The 12,143-nt window shown below is 45.7% G+C and overlaps 1 protein-coding gene across 1 annotated transcript in view; it reads left to right on the top strand.

The window, feature by feature from the left end:
- The first annotated feature begins 8,264 nt into the window (after positions 1–8,264).
- Positions 8,265–12,143, top strand: part of LOC120699313 (probable pre-mRNA-splicing factor ATP-dependent RNA helicase DEAH4) — a 30,047-nt gene continuing 26,168 nt past the window's right edge. The window contains exons 1-3 of the mRNA XM_039983278.1: positions 8,265–8,588; positions 9,166–9,258; positions 9,683–9,787. Coding sequence (XP_039839212.1) covers positions 8,362–8,588; positions 9,166–9,258; positions 9,683–9,787 — 425 coding nt within the window. The 5' untranslated portion in view covers positions 8,265–8,361. The remainder of the gene's footprint in view (positions 8,589–9,165; positions 9,259–9,682; positions 9,788–12,143) is intronic.

The raw sequence follows: 12,143 nt of genomic DNA on the forward strand, positions 1-12,143 counted from the left end.
CATGCATTTCTCTTATCAGGATCAAACCCATTTAAAAAGAGATTGCCGTGAACTTTGATATCATAGTGTGCCTTTATTTATATATATTTTAAAATTATAGCTTCAAGTAGAGATTCCGTGTGATAATCTTATTCAATAATTAGTGGATTACAATAGTTTCAAACAATGTTGTCTACTGTAGCTATTAGTTGACACTGAATTACTTTGATATCTTTAACAAAAAGCTTTAGTTATAACAATTTTTATAAAAAAAATTAGCACCCGTAGCAACACATGGGCATTCATCTATAAATTTCAAATATTTGTTTATTGTACGGGCAACAAATCACTAATTATTAGCGTTATCTTGTCCGGACCATGGCAGCTATTGGAAGCTACCGTTTTGTACGTATTTGTTAGGTATCAGTGTATCTATCGCCTTCGTGATCGAGCTATTCTATGAAAAAAGATCTACTTCTCTTGATCATTGTTCATTTGTTCTTCTATACAGTGGCGGCGGCCGCTGGGGCTTCCAGTTATCTCGATAATAATATGATAACCGTACTTTCATCACAACATCTTTTTTCCACATGGCGTGCTGTCTTTTTATGGAATCACGGACCTATTTGCACATAAGTAATAAGTATAAAATCTCACTAAAGAAGAATGTTTTAAGTAAAATACTTTTTTTAAATAATATAAATATAATTCTTTTAAAACATCTTGGCTTTATGATTATAATAGGATCCTTTCATTAAGACTTGGGTTGTTTTATTTTCTTTAATCCTTTTTCATGTCTTCAATAATAAAATGGAATTGAAGAGGCTCCGGTGGACGGCGAACAATCGATTGAAGAAGACGATCAGAGAACTCTTTGGTGTAATTTTATTTTCTTTATATCGTTTTGTGTCATGTTGTCCTTCTTTTATATTGTTTTGTGTCATGTTGTCCTTTTATATCGCTAATTGTTTTTTTTATATGAATCAGATATGAAATACATTTCTGTTGTCTTTCTAAAAAGTAATTATAATTAAATAGAATTCCAATTAATCATTCTAGCAATGATTTTTACGTAAATAATAAGTAAAAGTTTTAGTTTACTAGAAATTTCATTGTTGTTAGTATTAGCATGTAGAGTGGGACTATTTCTTTATTCTCGATCTGTGACTACCAATATCCATTTAATCAGCCGTCATTTAGCCTGAATAAATAACTAAATGAGTTGACTTACTGTTCAGTATTTAGACTAACATTACTTTGCTCATAAGTTGATTGAAATTTAGAGCCTGTTTGGCGGCACTCCACTCCAACTTTTCTAACTCCGCTCCACAAAGTCATTGCCAAACACGTCCAGCTCCAACAACTCCAAATTCGAAAACTCCACAAAAAAAATATGAAGTTGGGGGCCAACTCCATGCTTTTCATGGAGCTCCTCAGGGGTGCTTCAAAAATATCTTTTATAGACATCCACATAGAGTTGGAGTAAAATTACCTACCACAGTCACGCTTTGCACAACTTACCAGTTCAGAAAAAAAAAAGATGCCTCTATCACCCCCCTTCTCCCTTGACGTTTCTTCTTCTGCGTCGTCCCCTTCTCCCCCAAAACTTTCTCTCGAGCCGCCGCCCAAACCATAGGATGGCCCCTCCAGGGTTCGTAGTCGGCGAACTCCTCCCTCATGCGGAATGGATCCCCCAAAATGACGCTCTCCCTTCCGGTATAGGTATTGTGGCCTAATTTCTTGTAATCTCCTTCATTTTTTCTTCTCCTTCACTGCAAATCCATATCCATGACACTAACCTCTGCTCCTTCGTCGTCGAGGGATCTATGCCCTCTCACTCTTATCTCTTTCTTCATCCTTCATCTTCCTTCTGATGCTCGAGCTTTGTATTTAACATCAGGTGTGATGCCTCGGGCTTGCCCAAGAATAGCATGGCCCAAGTTCCAACTCTAGCAATATTTTTATCTTTATCTTTATCTATTTCTAAATACTGGACCAATTCTGCCGTACTTTGACTTTTGATATGTCGTATCTCATTGACAGGTGCGGTCGGAAGGGTCCTTATCTCACTGACATGTGGATCCAAACTGCGCTCGTCTCCCCGTCAGTGACCGAACTGTTGACGACCAAAATTGGCAATAGAGAGCACCGACCGGTCTGACCGGTGTGCCCTAGCGGTCTGACCGGTCAGACGCTGTAGTTGATCCGGCAGCAGCCGACCGATTTGACCGGTAGGGTCGACCGGTCTGACCAGTCCAAGTGGAATCTGAGTACGACTAGGAATTTTAATAGATTCAGATCTTGTAATAGAATTTCTTACGGAATAAGTGCACCCCACCCTATAAATATAAAGGGTCACGGCCGATTAGGGTATCCAATCGATCAAATACAAAAACTTTTTATCTTTTTATTTCTCTTTGCCCTAGCTTTTTCCCATCTACTATTTGATGTTCCTCCTTCGTCTCTACGTCGATTGAGGGCATTCTAGGTGGCCTGCCGATCCTAGAACAACTCTGCGTGCGCCAGCCCGACGGGTCCTTCCCGGGCAACATTCGTTGGTTCCGCCGCCGGTCTGACCGGTCTGATCATCGGCGCTGCATTGTGCCGTCGCTCGCTGCGCGTTCTAGCGCTTTGGTGTGTTGGCCCTAGTTCTGCGTCAACATACTTTTTAGCGACTTCGCTGGGGAAGAAAAATAGATCGGCTGCCGTGGCCGGTATTCCTAAACCTGGTGATATTGATGCCGCCAACATCCAAAGGCCGACTGTTCAGCAACTTTCGGTCGAGCATCAGAAGGTTCTTGATGGCATCCAGAAGAAGATCAGAGAAGAGAAGGAGAAGGAGATCCAGAGGCTGGAAGAAGAAGCTATGAACCAGTACATCTCGCACTTCTCCATCGACCGACAAGAGAAGGTCATAACGGATGACACCTTCAATGCTTCACAGTTTGAGGTAAACTTCGATGAGAACAAACAACCTGTCCTTAATTCTGAAATAGCTAATGCTATAGATAATGCTGTTTCTTCTCATGTGAATAATAAGTTGGAATTTATTGGTCAAAATATGCATGATATGTTAGATAATCGTTTTAGCCGAATTGAAGTACATCTTGGTATGAAGTCTGTCGGTAATAATGCATCTACATCTAATACCGATAAGACAATATGTGGTTCGGCAATTCCAACTAATAATGCTATTGCGACTAATTCAGCTAATCAGCAAAGCCGAATTAATTATAATGCATCACCTAATGCCAATATGACATATGGGGCAGCAAGTTCGTTGCGACATTCTACACCACCGAACTTTGCTCAACATAATAATACACCAATCACAAATCGGCTTAACACCTATGATGTTGGATCAGGTAGTATTAAAGAGGAGGTGATTAAGATATTTCGGCAAACTTTTGGTATAGAACCTAAAGCCAAATGCCGATCTTATCAAAGACCATACCCTAAGAATTACGATTATGTTGCATATCCTGAAGAGTTTAAAATACCTGAATTTGTTAAATTCACTGGTGATGATAGTAAAACTACATTGGAGCATATTGGTCAATTTATTATATAACGTGGTGAAGCTAGCACTAATGGCATTTACAAATTGAGGTTATTTCCTTTATCTCTATCGGGTGATGTATTTACTTGGTTTATTTCATTGTCACCCAATTCAATTTTCACTTTTGCTGATTTAGAGTAGAAATTTCATGATTATTTCTTTAGTGGTGAAACTAAATTGAAATTGTCACATCTTACATCAGTTAAGCAAAAGATACATGAAGGTGTTTCTGAGTATATTAGAAGATTTAGAGATACTAGAAACCGATATTATAGTTTGACAATTTCTGATAGAGATTTAGCTGATCTAGCTTTTGTTGGTTTACTTAATTTTTATAAAGCAAAGCTAGAGGGACAAGAATTTCTAAATGTTAGTCAAGTACTACAAAAGGCTCTGGCTAATGAAAGCCGAGCTAAAGAAGCTAAAGATTCTCAAAAGTCTAATGAAAAGCCTAATCGTCCTGTTTATGTGCTTGAATGCGATTCTAATTGTTCGGACGATGAAGGTAAAGATGTATACGCTGCTGAATTTGTTTGGCCCTCGAATGATAAACCTTGCGTTTGTGGTTCTCTCAAGCCGATTCACAAAGATCGGCAAGAAAGATTTACTTTTGATGTATCCAAATGTGAGAGAATATTTGATGAATTATATAAGAATAGATACATCAAGATGTCGCATGTCATACCGCCGCTTCAAGAATTAAAGCGGCGAGTTTATTGCAAATTTCATAATACTTTTTCTCATGCGACTAATGATTGGAATGTGCTTAGGAGACAAATTCAATCGGCTATTAATGAAGGCCGAATAATTGTTCCACAAATGAAGGTGGATTAGAATCCTTTCCCTGCACATACCCATATGCTTGAATTGAGTAACCCTAAAGTGTTAATTCGGCCAAATCAAGCCGAATCGGCCAAAAGGAAAAATATAATTATTGGTGAAGGAAGATCTGAGCTTTTAAAATCTCGTCAGGAAGCTCCAGCAAAGAAGGTCCCTGAAGATTCATCGAAGAATTCAACGCTCGGGGGGGGGGGGGGGGCAAAAACAGAAAAAAGAGCTGAGTCTGCGAAGACCGGTCTGACCGGTCTAGAAATCGGTCTTACCTGTCACTCTAAGAATTCTGGAAAGAATCCCAGAAATGAGAAAGAATAAGAAATGCCGAGTTTTAAAGAACTCTTGGCCAAATATGAGCAGAAAGGAGCCGTCCAGAAGCAGAGGGGACGGCTGGATAAAGTTAAGGCAACAAAGCCATCATTGTCTCTAGAGCAATCGAGTTCAAGGAAAGGTAATTCATTTAATGAACCGATTACTCCATGATATTGCTGGTATCCTTGTTATATGCCTTTAAATTATAGTAGGATGCACATGCAGTCGTATTATATTCATTATCCTCCTATATATCCAAGTTTTGCTTCACAAAGACCGATTATCGATAATCTGGTCAAAAAGGATATTGATTGCAGCAAAGAGTGTGAGAAGAGCATAAAACAAGATTCAAAATATTTACAGCCGAGGTGGTGTTCTTCAGGCTTGTCTCACACCCAAAAGTGGAGGCTGCAACGGATGCGCAAGAAGGAGGCCATGGAACAGCAAGCGGAGGTTGTACCAGCAAAGTCAGCGACCATTAAGCACGCATGGAGGCCTAAGCAAGTTGTTTCGTCATCAACTTGAAGAAGAAGCAAGATATGGCCGATAAATTGTTATCGCCCTTAGCACAAAAAATGACTGATGTATTCATCGCCCTTAGACAATTTTGGTCCAGAAAAGTGTTCTTTGGCACACAAGCTTTGCCAAAGAACAGGGGGGCATATATTGACTACCAAAATTGGCAATAGACAGTACCGACCGATCTGACCGGTGTGCTCTAGCGGTCTGACCGGTTAGACGCTGTAGTTGATCCAATAGCAGCCGACCGGTCTGACTGGTAGGGTCGACCGGTCTGACCGGTCCAAGTGAAATCCGAGTACGACTAGGAATTTTAATAGATTTAGATCTTGTAATAGGATTTCTTGCGGGATAAGTCCACCCCACCCTATAAATATAAAGGGTCACGGCCGATTAGGGTATCCAATCGATAAAATACAAAAACTTTTATCTTTTTTATTTCTCTTTGCCCTAACTTTTTTCCATCTCCTATATGCTGTTCCTTCTTCGTCTCTACGTCGATTGAGGGCGTTCTAGGTGGCCTGCCGATCCTAGAACAACCCTGCGTTCGCCTGCCCCGACGGGTTCTTCCCGGGCGACGTTCGTTGGTTCCGCCGCCGGTCTGCCCGACGACAACCGGTCTGACCGGTATAACCGACCGGTCTGAGCATCGGCGCTGCGTTGTGCCGTCGCTCGCTGCGTGTTCTAGCGCTTTAGTGTGTTGGCCCTAGTTCTGCGTCAACACAAACCAGTGCACTTCTCCGGCTCTCCAGACTCCCAACCGTGAGGGTGAGGCTACGGTACTGATGCTGCTCCCCGTTTCTTTGTCGGCGAGGCTTCCCTCCTACGCCACCTGTAGTCTATAATCTTGAACCTCGAGTCCCAACCTGCGCCGCCACCTCTTCTTCCCCTTATCAGATCGGCCGAATGAGGGCTCCTTTTCCTTCTCGCTCCCTTAGGGCAACCACAATGTTGGGGAAAAGTAGTCCATAGTGAATTAAATAATCTATACCAGGTGACTGATACATTGTGAGAGTAGTCAATAGGGAAGAAATAGCAAAAGGCAACCATAGCACTATGGCCTGGCCGGATGACAACAAAAAATGTTACTTTTACTGTACATCTGACACAGTACATTAAACAAACAAAGAGCCGTTGGCTCCATTTGCTAGCCGTTGGACGTTGGCCTCCTTTTCTCCGTGGCTGCTTGCTGCCTCTACAAATACTGAATGAGCTTGTTGCTCAATTCTCAGCACCTGAGAGTCAACTGTAGATCACAACCACCTTCCAATGGAACCCACCCCCAGAAACTTTTCAAACCTTCTGAATCACGACTCTCCATCTCAATACTCATCAGAGGAAAAGTGGCCAGTTCTCACCTCCTACACCCCAATCTCAGTTTCCCTTTGGGACATCCAATTTTCTACAGAACTTCAATCCTTTTGGTCCTCCAGGAATCCACCCACCATATGGCCATTCTCCTCCCATATTTCAAGGTGTTCAACAGCCAGGGAGTTGGCTTCAAGCCCACCCACCAAGCTCTCAAGGATTCCATCTCCATGAAAGTGTAGGTCCTTTGGGTGCAACTGCAGCCAATAGGCCACAATCAGTGCTGCAATTCACCCATTTTTGTGGAGCTGCAGCCAACACTTCTTCCCATGGATGGGAGTCAAATTATCGATGCTCTGCACAACAAGAGAAGCAACCAGTCAATATTGAAGAGTCAAGTGATAGCAGCGAAGAAGGAGAACCAAAGAAGCGTCAACACATCAATTGGAGCGAAGAAGAAAATGATAGGCTATTCAGTGCATGGATAAAACACTCGACTGATCCCGTAATCGGCACCGGCAGGAAGACGGAGTACTACTGGAAAGCTGTAGCTGCTGAGTTCAATGAAAACGCACCAAAAAATAGCCACAAGAGGGCAGTCAAACAATTGAAGACACATTGGGGTGATGTGAAGAGGGATATCACAAAGTTCAATGGGGCTTATGCTTGAGCTATGAGTGCCTCGCGAGCGCCGGCGTGCGGCGTCCGCGCGCCTGCCTTGTCGGGCCTCGCGAGTGGCCACGCCGGCGTCTGGCGTCCGCGCTCCTGCCTCGCCGGGCGTCCGCGCGCATCGCCTCGCCGGGTGTCCGCGCGCATCGCCTCGCCGGGTGTCCGCGAGCGTCGAGGGGTTGTCGCGTCGGGCGTCCGTGAGCCACGCGATTCGCCGCCCCGGCGTCGGCGGGCAGGCTGCCGCCCTACTGGTTGCCGCGCCGGGCGTCCATGGGAGCCGGCCGATCTAATTTTGTAGGCTATAGCAGTGCATAAAAAATGCAGATCCTAGTAGATGCAACACCTCAGGAGGTACTCACGGAAGGCCATGGTCGGATTTGGTGCAAGGAGGGAGATAGGGGACGGAGGCGATGGAGGCGGCGGCGGCGGTGGATGCGTTGAAGACGCTGAGTTCTCTGTGATCTCCCGCGAAGGGATAGGGAGGTTGGACCGATTTTTTTTTATTTCACCATGGGACCCACCGCTATGGACTGGATGACCGGATACATTGTGGCTTGTAACTTAACTATTGCCACTTGCTGTGGGACCCGCTTCTATGGATGCCTGATATGATATATTGTGGTTGCTCTTATGCTGTCACACAACTTCCATCTCACCCTTCCTTCCTGAGATCCCACATGCCTGCACGGGCTCCGTCATCAATGAGATGTCATATGGCGGACCAGCTCCAGTATGCTCTGTGTCCGGTGCCATGACTCCGACGTACGCATCCACGGTGTGCTCGACTCGCTCAGCTCGATCGACTGCTCTGTCTAAATACAACCATGCACTTGAATGCTTTTTATTTGTTGATGTATCAACTTTCCACTAAAATCACACTTAAACCTCCCTATAATTTTAGAATAACTAATGTGGGCCACAAGTTATTAGATTCTTGAGACGAGCTGGATTTTTTTTTCTTCCCATTACAAAGCACGGGTATATTCTCTTGTACTTAGTCTAAATTATATATTTTTAGTTTTCCTCAATAAAAAAATTATATTTTTCCGCAGCATTCCAGCAGCGCATCCGACGGCACGAAGAAGCCCGACGGCCAGGGAAAGAGAAAAAAAAAGAAAGAAAAAGAGGGCTAAACCCTAAACCATCCCGTCCTCCGCCTGGCCGCCTCTTCCGGTCCGGTGATGCCGTCGCCGTCACCGCCTCCGGCGCCGCCGGTGCTGCCGATATCGGAGCACGAGGACGAGATTGTCGCCGCGGTGGACGCGAACCCGGTGGTTGTGGTCATCGGAGAGACCGGCTCTGGCAAGAGCACCCAGCTCTCTCAGATCCTCCACCGCCGCGGATACACCCGCCGGGGTGCCATCGCCGTCACCCAACCCCGCCGCGTCGCCGCCGTCTCCGTTTCCAGGTTCCCGCACCAATACCTTCTCGCTCTATCACCTGTGCGCGAGGGCATTTTTTTTGCTACAGCAGAGGACGCGCGTTACTTCAGCTTGCGGAGTATTGCTTCAGCTTTCTGGCTCATGTCTATGCTCTCGGATCTACCCTATGTGTTGCTTTTTCTTTATCCTGCTGTCAATTCGCAATTAGAAGGGTTTTTGAATGGGGATTGGAACTACTTTTGCATTTAGAAAGGAGACTGCCTGTCAGATTGGAAGGTTTTGCAAGCGATTGACAGCTAATTTGGATAGCCACGTTCATTTCTTAGCAAAAGTGTCATGCAGAACAAGCTTAGAAGCAACTGTTACGTGAGGGTTACTAGGTGGTACTTCCTGTTCCTGTTTGACCAATTACTATCAATTTTGAATGAGTTTCTTCGTGGTTTCTCAGCTAGCTGCTGTCAATTTAACAGCATAGGATTCTATGTTCGTTCTTTTACCCACTGTTTAAGTTATTTCGTCACTGTGTTGTTTACTGCCTTCAAATACTAAACATATATCTAACTGATTTTGTGAATAAGAGCACTTTTGTTTGTTGTTTCGCAGAAGAGTAGCTCAGGAGCTTGGTGTCCCACTCGGGGATGAAGTTGGTTATGCAATTCGATTTGAGGATAGAACTTCAGAGAGAACATGCATAAAGTAAGCCTCAGAAACATGCAGAAATATGGCATTCCAAGCTCAATAACCACTGGAGGTGCATCATGTAATAAACCTTTTGGTCCATAGAGTGTTGGAGCAACCAGTGTTGGAAGAAGGGAAAAATAAGTTAAAGGTTGCTTAAAAATTGTAACACTGCCGTTTCCTTTTTCTTCTTTTCACTTATTTCCTATCAGCCTTTGATCACTGTTGTTGCTTGTAATGCAGATTGACGTTGAAGCTAGGCATAGCTAGAGTAAAATGAGCCAAGTCTTGAATTTTTATTTAGTAACCAGATTAAAGTGATTGCAAGATTTCATCATAAAGAGTGATTTCACAGTTGAACCCATTGGGCTGATTATGCTTGATATCTGCCCTATGTCTATGTGCTGGAATTGTGGATTTAAGTTCTTCACCTCTTTTATAGATACCTCACGGATGGCGTTCTTCTTCGCGAAAGCCTTTCAAATCCTGAATTGAAGCAATACTCAGTGATCATACTGGATGAAGCTCATGAGCGTAGTTTGAACACGTATGTGTACCTGAACTGAATCTTATCTACTTGAACCAATTTAAAATTAGGTAGCATGTGTTTTGATATTCATGTCTATCATATTCCAATTCATTTACTTGATAGCTGTTTCAACTACTATATTATGAGTTCTTTTTTGAAAATTACTATATTATGAATTCATGTCTTAGATGTAAATGTATTACATTGCCATAAGCATACCATATACTCTGTTTTCTTGTGCATCATCATTGTTAAGAACATAGGACCATCAAAGATTCGTTATATGGCTATTGTGTTTAGTGAGGCTAACTGGCTAATCCAAATATCTGTACAAATGCTAGTCATGACCACTTATTACTTATTTTAGTAGAGTTTGCCACACACTACCATAGATGTCTTATAGATAACAACTTCAGGGCCTACCAGATCATTTGATGCGCTTTCTTATCTTTGTTGTAGCAGTTCTTGTTGTTAGGAGCTCAATTCTAACTCTCATTGAGCTGAGAGGATGACAATGAACTTGGGGCAATTTTCTGGTTTTCTCATATTCACAATCTCAAAGCCATACCAACCCAAGGGGCTGGGGATACATATTTATAGCTGGCTGGGCAGCCAGGATGCTAGTCTAAGATTCTAGTCTAAAAGCTAGTCTAAGATGCTAACTGCTGCTGTCCTAGATGGGGCAGCAAGACCACCATGCTACTGTCCACAAGGACTGTCCTAGATGCTAACTGACTATTGTCCTGCCTCCCAAAGGCAGTCCAAGATGCTGTCCTCTAGGGACAGCAATGCAGCAGGAAAAGTGCTGCAGCCCCACAAGTACAGAGCCCCACAAAGACCAGAGTACAAAGACTTATCCATCATTCTCCCTCTAAGTCTTGTGCGTCGTCTTGTGGGAAGGTTGGACCATCTTAGTCCTGGAGCAAAGCTCAAGGAACTTGATCCTCCCAAGGGGCTTGGTGAGCAGATCCGCAAGCTGATCCTTGGTGTTGATGTAGCTCGCCTTGATGCTTCCTTCCTCCAAGCAGCCTCGGATGAAGTGATACTTCACCCGGATGTGCTTGCTCCGTTCGTGGAAAACGGGGTTCTTCGCCAAGGCCAGAGTGGACTTGCTGTCCACCCTGAGCTCCACTGCTCCAATGTCTCTGCCGAGTAGATCACCAAGCAGTCGAGCGAGCCAGAGCGCCTGAGTCGACGCGGTGGAGGCCGCTATGTACTCGGCCTCGCAGCTGGACAAGGCCACCACCTGCTGCTTGACCGACTGCCAGCTAACGAGGCACTCGCCGAGGAAGAAGAGGATCCCGCTCGTGCTCTTGCTGGTGTCGATGTCGCCGGCGTGGTCGCTGTCACTGTACCCGATGAAGTGTGCCGCTCCAGGGCACCTCGGGTAGTGGAGGCCGTGGTCGAGAGTCCCCGCAACATAGCGGATGATCCTCTTCACGGCCTGCTGGTGCTCCGTCGTCGGTCGCTGCATGAACTGACTAACGTAGCCGACGGAGAACGCCAAGTCTGGCCGTGTGTGGGCGAGGTAGCGGAGGCTCCCCACAAGGCGCCGGTACTGAGTAGCGTCCACCTCCTCTGTCGTGCTGTCACGGCTCACTTCAGCCTCCTCCATCGGAGTGAGAGCTGGGTTGCAGTCGGTGAGCCCGGCGAGCTCGACGACGCGCTTGGCGTAGGCGGTCTGTCGAAGTGTGATCCCGGAGTCGTCCTGGTGCACCTCGATCCCCAGGTAGAAGGAGAGAGGCCCCAGGTCGCTCACCTGAAAGGTGGCCTTCATCTCCTCCTTGAATGCCACCACCTTCTCATCCTTGGTGCCGGTGATCACCAAGTCGTCGACGTAGACACCCACCAGCAGGGCATTGCCTCCATTGCCCCGCCGGTAGATGGCCGCCTCGTGCGGGCTTTGCTCGAAGCCCATCCCCTTGAGCGTGGAGTCCAGCATGGCGTTCCACGCCCTCGGGGCCTGCCGCAAGCCATAGAGGGCCTTGCGCAGACGTAGCACCTTACCCTCCTTGTCAGGGATCGCAAACCCCGGCGGCTGGTGCACGTAGACCTCCTCCTTCAAGTCGCCGTTGAGAAACGCCGACTTGACGTCCATGTGATGGACGCGCCAGCCCTCCTGGGCAGCCAGCGCAAGGAGAAGTCGCACGGACTCCATCCGTGCCACGGGAGCGAAGGCATCGTTGAGGTCGACTCCCTCCTGCTGCACGAAATCCCGTGCCACCAGGCGAGCCTTGTGCTTGACGACGGTGCCGGCCTCATCCCTCTTCAGCTTGAACACTCACTTAAGGGTGATCGCGCGGTGACCACGAGGGAGATCAGCAAGCTCCCAAGTGCGGTTCTTCTCAACCGCGTCCATCTCCGACTGCATCGC

The sequence above is a fragment of the Panicum virgatum genome, chromosome 3K, assembly GCF_016808335.1.
Source record: "Panicum virgatum strain AP13 chromosome 3K, P.virgatum_v5, whole genome shotgun sequence".
Taxonomy (NCBI): domain Eukaryota; kingdom Viridiplantae; phylum Streptophyta; class Magnoliopsida; order Poales; family Poaceae; genus Panicum; species Panicum virgatum.